Genomic DNA, 21,809 nt, shown 5'->3' with positions numbered 1-21,809 from the left:
AGTTCTTTGAGCATATACCATTCTCCCTCCCTCTCTATAAATAGCTACTGGCCAAAAACCAGCGCTCGCTCTCTCTCTCTCGCTCTCTAAATTTCGAATGGTGTGATTTGTAAAAGGCCGAGGCCGTAAACAATCAAAGTAGGCCGAACCTTCGAATAGTGCTTCAGTATTAGAAATCTTCATCATGGTCTGAAAATTTATTTTTATTACTGGTTATAAAATTTAAAGTCAAAAAACAGTGTAGATTTATAACATTTTAAAATCTTGAAAAATTGACAATTTAGGTAATATATTACAAAATCCACTATTTCCATAGACTATTTCAGATTTCTAATGTTCAATAACCAATTCCTTGAATGTATGCCATTCTCTTTCCAATGAATATTTAATCTCACTATCTTCCCTCTCTTTTGAAAATATCAATTTATATTCCAAAATATAGGATATATCCCACGAAACCACTATTAACTTATTTTTATACTTGTTTTTTAGGTTAGACATGTTCATCGATTTCTAAATGTCTAACTCCCTTGTTAATTAACAAAACCAGTTTTAGTAATATATAAAGCCTCTCTCTTATGGCCAAAAACCAGATCTTTGAATACTCGTAAAAAAAGATAGACCTTGGACAACCACAATTAACATTCTTTTTATAACTATTTTTTAGGTCAGAGCATAAAAGGATATAAGCTCTTGGAAAACTACAAGGCTATCACATGTCTTAATGCAAGACTTTAAAAAACAAAAGAAAATAGAATAATATTTTGTCGTAAATATTCTTTTGACCAACAATAAAGCCAAGAGACAAAGATGCTCCCTCACGGCCTAAACAGTTTGGAGTATTACGATTTTTGGGACCGTTTGGTTATAATGTGATTAGATGTAAGAATATTTTCGTAATAGTCTGAATCATTCTTTTCACACTAATTTATATGAAAATATTCTCACACCTAACCATATGAGATAATTTTTTCGCCTGGAAATATCTCCCAATAAATATTTTCCACACGAACCAAACGTGCCCTTGATTTGGACATATAATCTTCTCAAAAAATCACACATACTAACATAAGAATTAGTACAAAAATTTGTCACAAATATTTAATAGACACCATCCAGGTTTTAGATTGACTAGCCTAAGATTGAATAGAAACCGTCTAATTTTTTAATGGTTGAATTAAAAGGGCTAAAATCCTTTCCTCATACCTGTGATTTTAAAGTAGGTACTAAATTACCAGGATTAAAAAACAAAATTATTTGCAGGAAAATCTTTTGCCTAAAGGGAATAAGAAATGTTATATCTTAAATTATTTGAGCAACCCTCCTTAACAGGTGCTCCATACCCAACCTACCAGTTTGCCCCCAACAACCACCCTCCCTCATTTTATTCAAGGGATATTTTAGCTAAGACTGGGATTGTGTGCAGTTACATACATTATACATAGATATGAATAAGAATGTCATACCTAGTATCTAAATTGTTTTGTACTATGGTATAAAAAAACATTATATTAAGACATGTATGAACAAGTAATATTTTGATTAATAATGGGAGTTTTTTTACAAGATAGTGATTTTATGCCATGTTTTTATAATAGAATGTAATGAAACAATCTGAGATAATTATGCTAGGGTAGTAGATTTGGTACTTCCAAATTCAAGCCCTTTGTGAGTTTATTCCATTTTGTCGCCATGTGTTTAAATGTCCAAGCATGACACCTTACCATACATAAAGTGTCGGGATAACATTGATTTGAGATAGAAGGTGAAAATAGGCATAATGGAAAATATAATTACCTTAAAGCATACAATTAGCATAAGTGAAGTCATACACCTCATAATCACACTACACAACTTAGCTTTGACATTGGAAACCCTCATGCTAACCTAAAATCTTTTTTCACATATCATTCTGAAATTTGAAACTCAAAACATAGTGCAAATTTTTAGTCCGCATAAATTACCAGCTTTACAATTAAAGTGCAGCCGCACCTCGAAATTCCATCAAAAAATTTACTCCCATAAAGCCTTAGGACAGCTTTGAAATTTATTTCTATCATTTATTTGTGAAATATAATGGTTAAAAATGGTGCATAGGCCGATCCAAACACTTTAAATTCCATCATTTCGTAATACGATTGCCGATATAGAGATGATTAAAGTAATAGTTTAACACTGGGCTGTATTTGGCTTGTGAGAAATATTTTTATCTGAAAAAATTCTTTTATATGGTTAGGTGTGAGAATATTTTCGCATCGATTGATCCTGTGTGCATATTTTTGCACTAATTCACAGGTAATTCATATCAAAATATTTTCACACCAATTCATAGCTAATTCATATCAAAATATTTTCACATCTAACCACATGAGATAACTTTTTCATGTGAAAATATCTCATAAGAAACATTTTCACACATAACCAAACATGCCCAAGATTTGTAATTTTCAACAAGAATTAACCGCAGCTTTACAATAACGTTTTCCTTGTTGGAAACCCATGTGTAATTTCAGCCCAGTTAGCTTTCGAAATAATTTATTCATTGCCAAAATATATTATTTTCCTGTTGGAGTATATTGTTTATTTACTCCCTCATGTAAAACTCTATTTAAAATAAATTTATGGACCCCAGATTATGGAAATTGTAATCTCTTGAACTACAGATTGACCTAAATTTATAAAAATTTATAAAATAAATTTATGGACCCCAGATTATGGAAATTGTAATCTCTTGAACTACAGATTAACCTAAATTTATAAAAAGAATAAGTCATGTATGCACCTTATGCACTTGAAAGAAATAATGTCTCAAGATTCAAGATTGAAAAGAGGCTGTCCAATCCAAAATTCAATCTTTTTTTAAACGAATATTTATATGGTAATTCTTAGGGGATTCTCAAATATTCATATTGAAAAAATTATCTTAACCAAAGGAGTAGATGTACACTGTACTTCGTGGGAGCATAGTATACGTACTCAGTCATTTTCCATTTCCTTTGTAAAGACCAATACAGTATTTTTGTCATCCATTCGGAAGTTCCTAAGACATTTGTCATCATTCCCGCACATAATACCTTGAAATCTATCAAATCAAATGTAAGCATGAAATTTCCAGCAACACTCCATAGACTAGCTTCTAGCAAGGTAACTCTTATAAAAAAATATCTGGTTTCTATGCAGCCAAGACAGTATATGTAGAAATGTAGGCTTCTCACTAAATCTATTTTTAAGATGGATTTTAAGACTTAATTTTTAAAGGCATGTAATCTCTAACATGGAGAGCATGAATAAGAAAAAACAAATAAATTTTTAAATAATGATTATAGTAATAACACATTTGGATTGTTAGTTTCCATTGTTTTTAGTTGGAATACCTATTTGCATCCATATTTAAGATAGATGCTTTACACTTTTTCAAACCACATATGTAGAAATACGATCCAACCCGCATGAAACAATTTTCCTATAAAAAGATAGTGTTGAAAATACTATTTCGTGAATAAAAAATTAGTAGAATGACAAGTGAACACCAATGAAAATGCTCAGAGAAAGGTTTCTATACATCCCTTATTGTATAGAAGATACATACTTCCCCAGATCTAGCCCTCCAATTTAGATAAAGTGAGCCACTGACCGTTTGATTTGAATCTGATGCTTTAGAGTATTTTATTTTTAATTTTTTACAAATTATATGGATATGAAACTTGGTACGTGCATTTCAACGGGGCGTACCTAAAAAAAATATTAAAAAAATATTTTTGATAAACTACAATGACTAAAATACCCATACAACTTTCAGGGGCACTTTGGTTATTTTATTTTATTAAATTATATATATATTTTTTTTGCATGTGCGAGTGGATGCCTAAATTTGGTGTCAAAATATTTTATTAAAAAAAAAAACAAAAAATAATATAGTATAGAAGCATGGCATTGTGATGGAAGCCAATTGGACATGGTAAAATATATAAATTTTATGTTTGAAATCTTTTGCCCAAATACTAAAACACATTCACTTTCTCTCCACCTAAAAAGTCGTCACTTTTCCATTTACTTTATAGCTTTTTAATACAACCAATTAAAAACACCCTCTCTCTCTCTCTCTCTCTCTCTCTCTCTCCATCGGTCATTTTCTTCCAGAAGTTATAATTAACTTTATTGGTGCCTCTCATGAGATTGGGCCTCACATTCAAACAATAAAAGGTCACTGAGACCCCCTAAAACTATATTTTCACCCATAACCTTTCTAGAACCTATCACAACCCCTCTATCACGTGGCATTTAACTAGCCTTTATATTTTATATAAAATGGTTCATGTGATGTTTAATTATAATAAGAAGAGCATAGTTTCAAAAATTACAAGAAGACGAGCAACAATACAAAATGACTGTGGGGTCAATACCTTGTATAGTCTAGACAGACTAATGCTCAAAACATTCCAATGCAAATCCCATTATAGATGGGAATTATCTATAGAGAGACCATTTCTCTTTGAAAATAGGGTATATAGAGTTGAGGTTCTAAAAAGTCGAATTAAAACCCACTTCAAAAATTTCACTAGAAGAGGTTGTTTTGATGTCCAAATATCATCAAATTGATAATTTCGACATCGAGATACATGGACATGAGAAAAAAATGGATTTCAAATTTTGGAAAGAGTGCGTCTTGTAACATATTTTTTGACCGTCAATTTTCAAGACTTCCAAGTTTTCATATATCTGCTTGATCTACAGTATTTTTGAAGCTTTAATTTTTATAATTACAAATGAAAATATATTTTAAGGTTATCACAAAGATCTATAGTATTGAAACTACATTTCTCAACGTTATTTGAAAGTGCGCTTTATTTTGATTGTTTAGAGCCTCGACTCTATACAAACCGTACCTTTTGTCTTTTGTATATAGATGTGACAATCATTCTTATTATTTAAATTTCAAAATGGGTTCGTAAGAGTATCATTGAATAGTCGTAAAGTTAAAAAAAAAAAATACAAAAATAAATAAATATTAGACGTCGTGACTTACCACAAGCCATCCAATTTGGCATCTAATAAATGAGAATGATTGTGACCTCTATATACCAAAGATATATGATATTTTTATGGGCAGTCCTTTAAAAATCAGTTTATGATTGTTTAGTGACCTCCATATACAAAAGATAGATGATCTCTTTATGGACAATCCCTTAAAAATAAAAAGATAGATGGTATTTTTATGAACAGTCCCTTAAAAATCAGTTTATAATTGTTTACTTTTGGTACAAGAAGTTACGATTACTCGTAGCGTTAAATATCCGTTTTCCACACAAAATTTGATAAAAAAAAACATATTTAGATTTAAAACATGATCAACGGTGCGATGGTATGCTTCAAGCTGACCGATTTCGCAGCTGATGGCTAAGGATGAATTGTAACATTACACAACAAAGATAAATGGTTTCACGCAGTTTGTATCCCTCTTTTATGTGAAAAAACGCACATGGCATGTTCATGCGAGAGCACAATATTCACTTACTCCTTCCCATAGGCAACTTTTAATTGAAATGAAATTCTGGGATCTACTTTAATTATTCTACGTGCCAAGGATGCTTGCAATTCAACTGTGAGTCAGCCGGTTAGGTTGGAACTAGACATTGGTTGGTTTTGGTTTTGGATAAAAAGGTTTTTTAAAAAATACATACATAAAATCTCTAAAAATAATAAATTTGTTTGTTATGCGCTTTAATATATTTTTTATCATTTTGGCAAGTATTGTAAAGTGTTTCGACTATGAATGGTTATTTTCATTTTTTTTATTTTTTTTGTAATTTTAAAAATACTCTTATGTACAAATTGATTTTTAAAAATTAATTTATCATTAATTTTTTCTTTTATTTAGATGTTTTTTTATTGAGTAATGATCATATAGGATCTTCTCCCACCTATGTCTATAAGACTTTAAATGATCATCATTAAAATTGATATAGATCTCTAAAAAAGTTATCAAGAGTGTGGGATTTGATTTTTTTATAAATTCATGTCAAATTTAATGGTAATTTTTTAAAATCTAATTTATAGGTGATAAAAGGTTTTATAAAATCATTTTTTTTATTTATTTAATATTATTTAAATATATTTAATAAATCACTTTATAAAACGCCACTTATATATAAAATATAAAATAATTATTATTAAATTTAATATAGATCTATAAAAGTCAAGTGGCAAATCGGCCCAAAACAAAGTGATGGAAAGAGGACCACTGAGAAACAAAGAAGGAATTAATTCCTCTCTCTCGCTCTTAGCCGAGTGAGTCACGTGGAGGGGACGGCGTCAATAATTTATTTATTTATTTTTTCTCTCTATATCTGTACGGAAACAACGTACAGATGGGACAGTAGCATCATTTTGGAGTGTGGACAAAAGAGCGGTAAAGCTTCGATTCCCCTGTCCGATGACTTTTCAAAGCTGAACCGTGAATCGCCGGTCTACTGTTCGTGTGTCTACACTTCAATGTTTTAAAACCCAATATTTGTGATTCGGATCGCTAGTCTAAATGGAATAGTATGAATCCTGACCCAATTTCTCCGTAAAAAATTATGTTTTTTGTTTTTTAAATTTAATTGATAGTTTTTTTAAGTCTCCTCTCAATCTTCACCCCCCCACCCACTCATATTTTTATTTTGTTTTTTTTATTTTTAATATTTATGTAGATAACTTACTCAGATCCGATCCTGACCACCGATTTAGTGATGATCTGCCTTGACTATGTGGGGTGAACGATGTGCCCCGCCAATATGGGTTTTGAAACACTGCATTGTTCTTTGGCCATAATAAACAATTCGGTCCGAATATGTAAAAAAGTCGTTCAATTGAATATTTCAATTTCTACCCCATTTCTTAAGCATTTTAAGTAGGGCTTTGAAAAATGGAAATCCTTGTCGAAATCACCTAATCTGAAGAGAAAATCAATGGCAATCCTTGTCGAAATCACCTAATCTCAAGAGAAAATCAATGGGACCAATCTAGTTCCTACTAGATATTAGGAAGTGAGGATTTGTGTATTTTGAATCTCTGCAACCATATTCCACCCTTTTGGCAGGAGTTCAGCAGAAAAATAGTTATGTGCCCCTTTCTATTTTATTTTCAAGCTTTTTTTTTTTTTTTTGTGACGTATCTCATATCATTTCATCTTTTCCTTATTATCACTTGTATCCATTACTGGGCGTAACCCAGCTCTGGAGCACAAGCTCACGATAGAAAAGGTTTAGTGATTTCTCGCCAATCCCACCCTTTTGGTCTAAGTTAATGTTCCTTGATCCTGCCTCAACTTTGGCTTTTGATCAATTGGGCATATGGGATTTGGGTGTAGTTTGTATAAGGCACCAAACTTAAGTAACGAAAATAGGGCACACTCCTAAGCTGTGCTGAAAAATGTAATTTGGTCGTTGGAATTCCCTGCAATGGCTTGAAAGTCTTCTTTTAGGTCATCTTAGCAATTTTAATGCTTTAAAAATGGCGCAATCAAGCATAGCCATGAACACTCAGAAAAGTTTCAAAATAAACGGTCCAGATAATATGTTATAAGACTCACTATTTGTAGGTTTTTTGGCCACGTATCTATATACCTCATGGTCGAAATGATTAATTAGACAATTTATTGGCATCGGAATAACCTACTCTCAAGGAATTTTGAGACACCTTAGTCATATAGTATAAGGCTGACACCTTATACAAACTTTTTTTCTTTAATATTAATGCTTTCATTTGGGACTTATTTGGTCCATTTATGATTGAATATAACTCGTTCCGAGAATCAGGACTCATTGTAGTTTCCAACATCAATTTAATGATTCTAAATCTTTTAAGTATTAGTTCTAGGCATCCATATATGTTTTTTTTTGTACTTTCACCTTCACATTTTTGGCATACTGAATAAGACGAGGGAACGTCAATTGCCCTTTAGGGGCATGTGGATTTTAATGTTTCTCTTTTTACTTTTCATTATGCAACCCTTCTTTTTTTAAATGGTTGTGGTTTGCATAAGGTTGTAACCTTAAATAATCAAATTGAGAATATAATTTTGGTGCGTAAAATTCTTAGGATTGTTTGAGATTTTATTTTGATATTTAATGATAAAATTTTAAAACTCAAAAAATAATTTAAATTAAGTAGATCTATAGACAAATAAAAATATTGAAAATGAACGGTTCAATAATGTGTTACAAGATACACTATTTTTGGGATTCAAAATCTTTTTTCATGTTCATAGTCGTACATCTCGATCTTGATATTATCAATTAGAGGGTTTTCTAATATCAAAGCAAACTTTTATAATGGATTTTTGAGGTGCACCTTAATTCTACATTTTAAGGTTGCAATATAGACATTTAAAAAAACAAAAACAAATTCTCTAAAATAAGTCAGGCTTGTATTTGTGCTCTCTTATTGTTTTTCTCCGTCTGTCCCTCATGCGTTTGATCTCAAACTTTTTATTGATTATGAGGTAAAAAAAAATTTGTGGCAGTTATGTGTGTCTTTTTTAAAACGGATAATGTTTGTATAAGGTGCCCCACCATATAATAGGCAAGTAAGGTACTTTCTAAATTTTATTGGAAGATGTAGTTTTGGTGTTAGAAACTACATGATGGCTGGAAAATCCATGTTTCAATCTTAATTATTAAATTTAAAATTTTAAAGGTATTGCAAATTAACTAGACTTATAAACCCTTCGAAATTTTGAAAATACGCCATCCAAATAACTTATTTACAAAATATGTTATTTTTAAGATTTGAAACTCTTTCTTCTTTGTATTCATACATTTTGATGTTGAGATGATTAATCGAAAAGTTTTCCAACTTCAAAACGCTCTTTTCTATTTTTTAGATCCACCTTATTTCTACGATATAAAGTTGCAACTTTATATAAAGCTTTTGCCTTTAAAAAATAGTGTGATCGATCCCACTAATTTCAACTGGACCAATTCCTTTTTCGGATCGATGCCCAAATTGTAGTAACAAAATGAAATGAACATGTACATAGATATATAAAATATGTCAAATGCATAATCCATGATTATGGGTGATGAGCTATTGCCCAGATGCTTAATTTTGTTGGACGCAGTTAGCATGCGGCCAAGCCCGCACATGTAGAAATACGGGTCCTTTAATAAATTTATTTTTTAAATAGAATTCGATCCTAAGTTTTAGAGAATGTATAATCTTTAACATGGAGATCATGAATATGAAAAAATAAATAAAATTTGAAAACTATAAATAATACTTCTATGAAGAAGACATTTGGACCGTTAGTTTCAAATGTTTATAGATAGACCACCTATTTGCATCCATCTTTAAGATGGGTCATTTATACTTTTGGACTGCATATTGTAAAATGAGGTCCAGCTCGCATGAAACAACCGTTCAATTTTGTTCCGAAAACATTTACTCAAACTCTATGGCTAAGTATGGACAAATGATATTGGATATGAGTGTCAGGATTTTATATACGTACAAGTTGGAGTCTCCCAACTTGTACAAATGAAAGATTAGATGCTATGTATATGACCAATGTTAAGAAATTTGCCTCGACCAGGGACTTCAGACAGGACGAAATTTGTTTCTATTTTGTATTATAATGTAACAAAAATGTGAATCTATCTCTCACTCTCTCTCGGTTTTTCATTTTGGTGAACTCCAAATGGGTATTTGGTTCACTTTGATCGTGGAAATCATCACAATCAAAACCCAATGATATTGTTTTCAGTACTTTAGTTGTTCTAAAATTATGTGAGACTTGTAGAAAAATATTGCAGCAATATCAAGACTCACATTGATACAAAATCAAGTCAATTGGTGTTGATTTTCTCTATATATTTTTTGATTAAATTTTCAGTGGAAAAATAGCGTCAATAGATGTGATAATGTTTGTGATAAAATTCAACGATGATAAATTATTTTTTATTGTTTTGTCATCGAGCAAACTCATATTAATGTTTTTTTTTATGAGTTTTATTGTCATCAAGCAAGCGTGATTTGATCCCAATCAGAGCAATCACAAAGAGCATGAGAAGCTCAAGATCTTGCTTTTGATATGGCATCAACACTGGGAAATTCAATGGAATCCAAACTTCATCTTCTTGGTCCAGTTCTTCTATTTATTCTAATTCTTTGTAATCAGATGAGAACCAACACCATCAAGAGCCATATTCTATCTCCAGCAAAATAATGAGAAAAAGAAGTAAAAAAAATAACAAAAATGGGCCATAATGGAGTACAAATATTTGTTTCCTATCACAGTTCAAAGCTCGAAGCCGATGCTTTCAAGGCAGAGCTCAATGGATTCAAGCTTTTAGCCAATCCATGGAAGAGAGAGTGACGGGAGAGAGAGAGATTCAAGCATGTTTCCCTCTATATCTGTTGTTTTCTTTCTCTCTCCATATACTTAATGTGTATTTGGGAGGAGAGAGAGTGAGGGAAGAGAGATAGGAAACATGAAAAGAGAGAGAGCAGGAGGAGAGAGAGTAAAAGGTTAGAGATGAAAAAGATGGAGAGAGAGAAAGGGTACGGGGAGGGAGAAAGACGGAAGTTTGGAAAGATGGCATTTCGAAAATATGTCTTATTAAATTTATTTGGCTTAAAAAAATAAATTTAAAGTAATTTAGAGGGTTAGAAAAATAAAATCTACAAATTTTATACACTAATATATCTTTTAAAACCTTGGATCTATTATGAAATAAAATCTAAAAATAAAATATATGAGGATATTTTTCCCATAATATTTAATCCAACGTCTCTCTACGAGTGAGTTAGGTGAAGATGGAAAGTTAAGGTTCACAACAAAAGTTGGAAGGATGAGCTTTTCATATGAAAATGTTACGTCACCAACCATCAACTTTTATTCTTTTCAAGACCTATCCACCGTTAAAATCAAAGGATCGCCCACATAGATGATTGTTGAGGTTGAACAAGAAATTGCCATTTTATCTTACTTTCCCCCAAGATGAACCTCTCACTCTATCTCCCAACTAGGGGTGGCAATGGACCAAGGACCCGACCTGGCTTTGTGTATGGGGCAAAAATTTGGACTCGGCAGATCAGGTTCGACTCCAAATATTGGATCCGATCACAATTGGGGTCTAGGTCTGTGTGGACTTGGTTGGACCTGACCTGAATAGTTGTTATTATTTAAATATTACTAATAATAGTTAATATATAGCATTTTAGTAATATTTAAATAAATATAACTATAAATTTATAGTTATAATATTTAAATAAAACATGTGTATATCTTAGTGAGGCGCACATAATAAAAATATAAAAAAATAATTCGTAAAAAACAAATTGATCAAAATACTTTCAAAATATTTTGGGGGTATTTTGGTCTATATTTTTCATGTAAAACATTTTTTTGACATTTTTCCATGGATTCGCTTATTTTTGATGAACACACGCTCCAAATTTCAAGTGATTATGATTTGTAGAAAACAAATGAAAAATGAAATACTACTGGATAATTGTGACCGTGCAATGAATTTTGTACGGTGATGATGGTAGATGAAATTACTGTTCATTTTTTGCCTATAGGCATTTTGTAATATCTTCATCTTTTTCTCTTTCTTTCTCTCTCTCTCTCTATATATATATATATATTATTTTTGGATTAAGTTCAATCAGGTCTAGGAATGGGTATAAGTGGGTCCGAGTCCATAACTATGGATTCGGCCCCGACCCGATCATTGCCACCCCTACTCCCAACCCTAATTCTCTCTCTCTCTCACTCAAATTGCCATTTGATCTTACTCTTCACCTATGGAGTAATTCTCAAAAGAAAATGGTTTGATAGGCTTGCAATACTCTTAGAATAAGTAAATCCTCACTTCATAACTCATGGAAAATTGCAAGTCAAGCATAGAAAAACCTTTGAATCGATCATCTTGACTTGAACATTATGGTTGTTAAAAAAAAATCAGATTTCAACCTCTAAAAATAGTGTATATCTTAACAAATTTTCTAGGCCGTCAATTTTGATTTAAACCTAAGTGTTCATAGATCCACAAGATCTATACTATTTTTTGAGTTTAAAGTTTTATTGTTGATGTTGGAAATCGATTTTAGAGTGATCATAGTGATTTATGTCAGCAAATGTACTTTCCAAACCAGGATTTAATGCGAGGCCTTATAGAAACCTCATCCTTATAAAAAAATAAGTAAAACCTCAATTCATAACTCATAAAAAATTACAAGTCATGCATTGAAAAACCTTGGCATCGATTATCTCAACTCGAACATAATGGTTGTGAAAAAAAATTAGGTTTTCAAACTTTAAAAATAATATATATTATACAAATTATTAAGAAGGTCCATTTTGCTATGAATATAAGGGTTCAACTGTCCGTACGACGTTTCAAATTTTATTGTCATGTTGGAAATTAATTTTAGGGCAATCATAAATACTTTGCATAAAATACTTCATTTTATTTTCACGAATCGTAGGCCTTATGGGAACCTCATCCATTATAAAATGAGTCATCATTTCAAATCTGTCTCCGCGCTAACAGAAGTATCAAATAATCCACCGCTTTCGATCTCTCTCTGAAAGTGAGATTGCCATTTAATATTATTTGATTATCATTAATATAACAATCACATAAATAGCTTAACCTTTTTCAATCTCTCTGAACCACCAGTTTCAATCTCTCTGAACCAACACCATTTATGATGATCCTCTCTCTGTCTCTCTGTCTCTCTAAAATTGATCTGCTCTCTCTCTAAAGTCCCAAAAAGACGATGCCTGCGGCTCACCAAGAGGGGATCTGAGTAAGAGCTGCGCTTTTTTCTCTCTGTGTCGTTTGTCTCTCTACACTAAATATTACCATGAGTTAACGCCTGTAGGAGTCACGTTCCTCTGCATTTTCCTGCAAAAAGTTTCTACTTTTCACCATTCTTTCTCCTTCTCACCCCCTCTCTCTTTCCCACGAATATATATCTGTAAAAAGTCTCTCTTTCTACATAGAGAAATCCATAACAAGTTCATATTTTGATCTTCATTTACTCTCTCTGAAATTGCTATTTGTAAAATCCTGATTCAGTGTAACCATTCTTTCTTTCTTCACGCACCACTTTCCATTTCTCTTATATCTTCTCATCCTCAAAGGTCCCCATCTCTCCCTGCATTCTCATCCTCAAAAATCCCCATCTCTCCCTCCATTCTCATCCTAAAAAATCCCATTATCTTTGTTGCTCCTCTCTCTCTATGTCTCTTCCTAAAAATCTCTTTATACTTCCATTTTTCTATAGCCATTTCCTTCCATCTCTAGTGTGCTTTCCTCTATAGAGGTTCCCTGCATTTAGCCCCTTTTTTCCACATATTCTCATGGATTCCTTCTCCATAAACAAACCCAACAAGCTCACTTCTCGAAACCCCAGAACCAAAATCTTATGGTGCTCGTGCATATGTCTCTCTCTGTTGATTCTAATCGTACTATTAATTCTGATTCTTGCGTTCACTGTTTTTAGAGCTAGACACACCACCACCACTGTAAACTCCATTAGATTAGCAGGCCTCGACGTGTCCCTCGATATACCCAGACTAAGGGTCAGTTTAAATGTGAGCCTTGACCTGAACGTCTCTTTAAAGAACCCCAACAAAGCTAGCTTCAAATATGGGAACAGCACAACCATGTTATATTACAGGGGAGGCCTAGTTGGGGAGGCTTCAATTCCATCGGGTGAGATATTTGCGGGCGAGACTGAGGTGATGAATTTGACCCTAACCATTTTAGCCGATCGCCTTCTCTCTGATTCTTATATTTATTCAGACGTTGTTAATGGTTCATTGCCTTTGACCACTTACACGAGGATTTCTGGGAGAGTTACAGTCATGCGGTTATTTAAGCATCACTTGGTTTCTTATGCTTATTGTGATGTTTCAATTTCGATTAGGGACCAGAAAATCGAGAATTCAAGTTGTAGGTACAGGAATAAGCTTTGATCATTTCTGGGCTTGTTTTTTTTGGATGAAAGAACTTGGGTTGATTTGTTATTTTTATTTTTTATTATGGAGTTTTAAGAAATTAGTTTCACTTTTTGCTGATGTATATGCGTGTATCCAAGTGTAGAGGTTCCAATACTCATTGAATTTTGTAAGTAAGGTTCCCATTGCTTGCTCATGTAATGACTGGATATTGAAGATAGAATGAACAAAAATAAAACAGATTGATATTTTATTATTGTTAGCTTCATTTTACTGTATCATGGTGGTTTATTGATTTGTGACTTGAATTATGGGTTGTATTTATTTATTTATATTTTTCTTCTTTACTTTTCTCTACTTTTCTTGCATTCTCTCAATGGAGGACCGTCATCGTATCATATCAACAGCTTTATCTGATATTTTTATGCATGCACATATATGTGTATTTAGTCCATATGGTTCAACTGTGTATGCCATATGGTCCACCAAAGAGGCTTCTACCATTCAGCCATAAAAAATTTCAGATCCCATATTTCTTTTCATTCTTTGGGAATTGGGCTATAATACAAGTTTGAATTGTTAAATTCTTCGGTACTTTGGAATGTGTTAGTTGGAAAATTGTGATAACAAGGTATGGAAATTTCTGAAAATTTGAAGGATTGAACTTTGAAGTAGTCAGAGATACAGGGCATTGGTGTATCCATTCACATGAAATGAGTTACCCTTGGGCTATGGGATTTTTAAACTCTCTCTCTTTCTCTCTCTCTCTCTCTCTCTCTCTCTCTTTTATACAGAAAATTAAGTTTATTTCAGTAATCAAAACTTCTAAGCATATTTTCCTCTAACAAAATTAGCTACTAGATCCTCAAGTCTCATTATATGTTCACAAAAATTACCCTAGAGTAGTGGTCCTCATGACTCCCTCTCCTGCAAGTTGATCTGCCTCTTAAATAGCTTCACTTTTGGTGGGAAACATCTAGCTGAAACTTGTGGTGGACTTCATTGTTGGGTTGAAGAGGTTGGGTTTCTAGTCTTGGACATGGGATGCTATATTACACTTTCTTGTTGATGCCCTATGGCAAACTCAGTTTCTTCAAGGATAAGATTAGCGAGCATGCTTGATGTGAGCATGCGATTGAGAGTTTGATTCAATGAAAGAGAAAAAAAGAAGTATGTGAAAGTTCGCTGAAAACAACGAGATTTTGATGCAATATATCCCAAATAATGATGATTTGGAATTAATCCTGTGCCTAAGCTTGGACATGGCATGAGCCGTGATAAGCATTTGCATGTGTCTTTGATCAACAATGTTAATTGTGCCTAAGTTTGGAGATGGCATGAACTCTGATAAGCATTTAAATATATACCTTTTCTTTGCAATTATACTGTCTCATAAAACACTTAACTTCTTTGAAATTTAGAGATGAGAACAGGAGAACATGCATTCAAACCATTGAGTTACACAATATTTGCCATAGGAACACATCTAGAAGTCAGAACATATGCACTGAGTATATTCTTTTGATCACAACATAAACTTCACCAGTTCAGAAATTGTGCTCCAATCAATTTAAGGAGAAAAGAGGTGGTCCCATTAAAAAAACAAAAAGAAATTGGCCTCACCTGTACTCCTCTCTCTTTATCCATCCCAAAGGGTTGTATATATCTGGGGCAGGGTAGTAATAAAATCAACCATGTGAAAAATTGGAGTCATCTCACAGATTGTGGAAGATGATGAAGACTGACATTACGAATCATTTGAGAGGCTCAATTCTCAATTCATGATAAACATGATTTTTTTTTTTTTTTCTGAGATGGTGGAATCGACTAGATCACCAATGACTTAGTATCTATGGTTTTGTTAGCTGGAGGAGCAACTTGGTTGGTAGTGAATCACTTGGGAGCCAGTGGATCCTGAATGTAACTCAGAGGTATGACCCTTCTTTCGGTCGTTATAGCAGAAAACGCAGTAAGGGGTGGGGCCAGAACTGCCTCCTGCCTTAAAAAGTCCTCAAACTCAACAAGAGCTTTTAAACTCACTTCCTGATGCAGATAAAAATTGGGAAAAATTGAAAATTGTGAATTTATTATTTTTTGAGTTTTTTAGAAAGTTCACAGGTGGGGCGTGAGTTTTAGGATTGGGATATGGGCAAAGGGATTTAGGTTTCCTATTTTGATAGATTTGGGAGATTTGCTTAGAGATTTATAGAAGATTTAGATAGAGATGGATTTATGGGGAAGATAAAGATTGGGAAAATTTTGGTGTGTGAGGATTTAGGAAAATAGGGAGAAGAGAGAAAATAGAAGGGAAGGGAGGTGGCACGTGAGGTAAAGGAGAGGGAGATAAAGGAAAGGTTGTCTCAAGTTAGAGAGAGGGTTTTTTTATTTTTTTTGAAGTCTACTTAAAGGAAGAGGTTTTTCATTGTAAAGAGAGAATGATTAGAGAGAGTTGAATAAAGTTGATCTTGTGATAAGATCTTTTGGGGTGGATTTTCTTGCAGACTTTTTTGGGATGGATTCCCTTGCAAACCTTGTTTTTGGGTGGATTCCCTTGCAGACCTTGAGAGAGGGTTTATTCTCCCACTTTTTTTTTTTTTTCTTATTCTGGTTGTTATTTTCTTCTTGCATCACTTCCTTTCTCAACTTGAAAGCGAAGACAATTTGCAATCTGTAGTATGTAAACTATTGTTGCCTAGAAATCACCCGATGATATCCTAATAAGAATAATCCACCTATATGTCCAGTAAGTACTTCAGATTTCCTGGGCCAGTCATCTGAAAAAGAATTCGCTGAAAATTAAATCCCCCACCCCACAAAAAAAAAGAGGTGTTCTTGAAGCTTACTTTTAGCAAACATAACTGGTCATATCCCATGTTGGTTATTTCTCCAATATAAACATGAATAATAATATAGCCTTGTAAGGATAAAGACAAGGTTGTAAGAGTGTTGCTAATTTTCCTTGGATCCTGCTTAAGATACAAACTTAACAAACCAGGATTATGTAGCTTCTTCGACGCCACAGACCGTGTGGAGAGTAGAATTGAGGAGGCTTTGGAGGTGGTACGACATAGGAAGACATTATTCGCAGCCATCTGAAATAGAGGTCGCCAACAAATGGCTCTTGCTGCATTCATAGAGCAGAAAAGTAGTTTTCGGCGTGTTTGGCTGCCATTGTGGATGAGTCCATAGTTCTGTTCATCTGCAGGTTGCCACCCTGCAAAATGTTGAATTTTTAGTTTTTTCAGAAACGAAACTGATCCCAAAACGCAGCACTGTTTGTGGATTGGGAGGTCATTTATAGGTGCATCCATATTACCTTGTTTAAGTGGCACTGAATGCAGATGGGCAGACACCTAAAACCCCAGTTCAACCATAACAGATGGGCTAGACTCCACTGAGTCTAAGTTAGACTCGGCCAAATCTTAACAAAATTAACGAAAAAACCTTTTCCAAAAGGTTTTTCCTCCAAATTATGTAGTCTGCTTAGTGCATGTAACTTGGCCAAGTTCTAGCCTAACTAGACGAGTTTAAATCACTGGTTTGGCACTTCTAATTGGATTCCAAATTTATTGAAGAACTGATTTGGCACTTATAATTGGGTTCCAAATTTATTGAAGATTGAAGAAAGAAAGCCCTAAATGTCTTGAAACCGGTATCTCCGAACCATTGATGCCAAAAGTTCTCGAGCGCTACACTAGCTGGTATGGTAGCAGAGATTTAGTGAATAACAGATAGGCACGATTGGGGAGATGGGGAAAGATTCATGTAGAAGAACACATTCCTTTTCAATCAATTATTTTAGCTGGGGTATCTATTAAAATATTAAGCATCAATCCTTCCAACTTTTGTTAATTGTGGTAGTTGTAATTTGCTATTCAATATTGAGTGAGATTCAATTGACCTGGCTATCAGAACACTTTTTCCCTTTGATTTCTGTTAGAGCACTTCTGGAGTAACCGAATCCATAAGTTGAGCTGGTTCATGAAGGAAAGGAAAAGTTGAAGGGAAGGAAAAGTTAGGAGAAATCTAGAAACATGATTTCAAGAGAATGGGGTTCGGCATAAGCAAAGGATCTAACATAGGTCATTGTGAAAAACTTGAGACATTAGAATCTGTTTTGTTAGAGGCCCCAATGGCCCATTATACACCATTAGGTACAAGAGATAAAAAAGACTTGTGAGCTATGAATGTTCGATAGAGGATAGGAAACTAATGTAAGTTTTATGAGTAACAAATAGCTCCCATTTTCTCTGTCTTTCTATGTATGAAGATGAACTTTGGTGGCTTATTGATCCACTATGTTGAATGAATATGGTCACATGTCTGTGTTTAGTACAGGTACTGGGTGTTGGATTCTTTTTGACACGAAGAAGGGAATCTGGTGACACAACTATATCACGAAGAGAAATACTACACTGTTTTATGAATATTCTATTTGTGATGAGTAGCAAGAAATAATCAATTATACCTTAATTTAATGAATCCATATATATTTTGAAAGTTCTATAGACATTTTTAAAGTTCACATATGTCTACTCAAAACAAAAAAAGAATAAAGTATAAGATGAGACCATTTACTTCTGGCCCAAGGAGGTCACACTCACTTGAGCTATCAAATGTGAGATCAAATGGCTAAGATTGTGTCATTAATTGTGCTCAATGCTGGAGAAACTTTTCTCGAATTTTGTGATTCATTCTTAGTGTCGAGATTTAAAATATAATGGCTAGAAATAATTGTGAGGTTCTTATATGAAAAAAAAATGGTATCTTAGTATACATTCCCAAAAGAATATCAACTAAACAAAGGTATTAAACAAGAAGAATGATCGAGAAGAATATGTGTCAAACATGGGTACTGCACCCAAATAGAAGAATCCATGTACCAGGTTTGAACTGTGGCTTTGTGAGAATTGCATGACTCATTATGAAAATATTATATTCATGGTTCAAAACATACTTTTTCTTGGATTTGTGATTCGTACTGTACTTTAAATGTGAAATATTTGCATCTTGATTATATGACAGGGGTTCCACATTTGTTAGTTATTGGTTATTACTTAGTGATATGCTGCAAGCGGGCTGGCCTGCCATGATGGAATAGGCCTGGCCTGACAAGTTTGGTTTTCGGCCTCTTAATGGGGTCTAGCCCGTTATGGGTTTGGATTTGTAGCCCAAGTAATTAATGGACATGGCTGGGTCTTAGCAGTATGGATCGACAGGCCCTTTGCTGTTCAAAGGGGATTAAGAACTCGATTTATTTATTATCTATGTCACGCCAGATGTTCTTTGGATACAAACTATTCAATGTTCCAAACTCTTCAATTGTAGATTCTTGACCATATTTACTTGACCATAATAAATATTAGATTCTTGACCATATTTACTTGACCATAATAAATATTTACCATATTTACTTGACCATGATGAATATTTATTTCAATATGTGTCCTTCTACTGTAATGGGTATTGGTATTTATACTTATTTTGTTGTTTTACATCTATAAGCTATCACATCTATAAAAGATGATGTAACTATCCTTTTATTGGCATTATATGATTACTTTCATTGGATAGATATCATCACAGGCAATGAAGACCTTTGATTTTGTTTGATTTACTTACAACCTTTATATTTTTAGGGATTTGTATTCAATGAGAACATTTATCTTTATTACAAGGTGATCATAATTGCTTCTCACTTTTAGATGTCAAATTGGATGGCTTGGGTGTCTCACAAAGTTCGAGAATTTATTTTTGAACTTTGAGTCTAGTCAATAACATGCTCACAACGATCCGATTTAAAATCTAAACGACGAGAATGATTGACCTCCTTGTGCTAGAAGTAAATGGTCTCCTTTTATACTTTCTCAACTTTTTATACCTATGATACAGTCCTAACAATTTAGGGTTAGCTAGGTCTTTATACAACTCCCTAATTGTGTGAAATCCTAAATTTTCCATCTATGAAATAGAAGGAATATGAGTAGTATATCAGTTTTCTAGTTTTATGAATAATTCAAATTTAATTTTGAAATTGTATTTTTAAATAAATTATTAGAAAACATGCATTGTGTATTAATAAATATTTAAATTTCATAATTTTGACTAATACATTCTTTTTCAAATAATATATATTGTATAGAAAATAAAAAAAGGAATATCATATTCCTTCATTTTATTGAAAAATAGACAATTTAAGGAATCTAGATAAATTCGGTTGCAATTTACAAGCTTGTTAGGACTCTGTAGTGTAAAATTAAATTGTTTTCATATCACATCTTAAACTACTAAATATTTTGTAAGCAATAAAAAAAATTCATAATTAAAGATTAAGGGGTTAAATATTTCTTACTATTTTTTAAAATGAATATTTTAAAACCTACTAATTTATCTCAATGAAACTTACCTTATTTATTATTTATTACGACTCCCTACTTTGAGGGAATATATAGTACAAATCTTGGATCTTGGTGATTTTCTTAATTAGAATTCTCTAATAATGCTAAATCCATCGGTATCGGAAAGATTAGATATCTTTTTTATTCGAGGGTTAAAAACAAAAGATGAAAGACAAATAGACATTACAAGAAATATCGTATATATTATAGAAGGAAAAAGTTACGAATTGGTTCACCCAAGATCAAGGTTTAGAAAAATACCGATTTGGATTGGAATCGCACTGTTTGGATCAGGAATTGTTAGGGTTGAACAGGTTCTTAATTAATGTAAGAAATGAAATAAAATAAAATAAAATTTTAAATTGCTTTTGTAAAAAGAATTTTCTATCCATTGGATAGGAATCTTTAGTTGTGGAGGTTTATTTTAAGGGCAAGCTTTCTATGCGTCACCTACAACATAAAATTTATATATTTCTGTTTATGATGAAAATCTGACAGATATTCCGATGAAGATATGTCGAATTTTAACACTTTAAACTAATTAAAAAGATGTAAATGAAGTGGTAGAGAAAGTGAGAGGCCAGATTTGCCCGGAAACGAGCATTTCTACTCGCAAATATGTGGCAGAGCCAGCATTACCCAGATCATTAAAATACTATTTTTAAGACAGGTTAACAGAAGAAAAATAAATAAAAGAAGAAAAACAGTAAAACGAAGAAGAAAGATAGAGGAATAAATAATACCAAACCGGGCCGGATGGCCCGGGATTCTCGAGCCTTCGAGGGCTCGCCTGTATACGAACCGGTCCTTTTTGCATCTTTGATTTCGGATGTTGACCAGCATATTTCTGGTGTAAAGGGTTAGATTGTGCCTTAATTCTAGTTTTTGATTTAGGATTTTTGTATTTTAGGTCTAAGTTTTTTCAGTCTTGGGGTTAGGACTTCAGGAGGCTAGGGTTTTTATTTTCTCTAAGGTTTTCAATCTAGAGATTTTTCTAAAGCTGTTGGTCTTTCTCGGGGTCTGAAGGAGAATTTCTTTAATTTTCTAAGGGTTTTGTGATCTTCAGAGGTTGAATATAAATTATGAGATTTTTTTCTAATTTTTGGGGATTTTTTTTTGTAAATTTTTAGAAATTTTCTAAGGGTTTTTCTTATTTTTGGCATTTTTTTTAGGAATTTTCTCAGAAATAGTGTATTTTACAACATATTATCCGCACCGTCCATTTTCAAAATTTTCATATGTTTATAGTTCTACTTGATTTTAACAATTTTTTAAATTTAAAATTTTATAATTAGATATAAAAATAGATTTTGAGACAATACTAACAACATTTTACGTCAAAATTATATACCATGATAAAATTTGAAGGTGTACCTTACCTCTACACCTATGGATGTGTCTAGATGCAAATTGCACCTTTTGTTAAATTTTTTTTTCCCTTACTCTTCTTTTTTTTC

The 21,809-nt window shown here is 32.8% G+C and overlaps 1 protein-coding gene across 1 annotated transcript; it reads left to right on the top strand.

Moving 5' to 3' along the window:
* Positions 1–12,532: 12,532 nt before the first annotated feature.
* LOC18432456 (uncharacterized) lies at positions 12,533–14,210 on the top strand. Its single transcript, XM_006842559.4, has one exon. The coding sequence runs from the start codon at positions 13,355–13,357 to the stop codon at positions 13,970–13,972; it is 618 nt and encodes a 205-aa protein (XP_006842622.1). The 5' UTR covers positions 12,533–13,354; the 3' UTR covers positions 13,973–14,210.
* The last annotated feature ends 7,599 nt before the right edge of the window (positions 14,211–21,809 follow it).

Source organism: Amborella trichopoda, chromosome 8 (assembly GCF_054954075.1).
Source record: "Amborella trichopoda isolate Santa Cruz 75 chromosome 8, AtrichopodaSantaCruz75HAP2 v2.0, whole genome shotgun sequence".
Taxonomy (NCBI): domain Eukaryota; kingdom Viridiplantae; phylum Streptophyta; class Magnoliopsida; order Amborellales; family Amborellaceae; genus Amborella; species Amborella trichopoda.
This window is presented reverse-complemented; position numbering and strand designations above follow the sequence as displayed.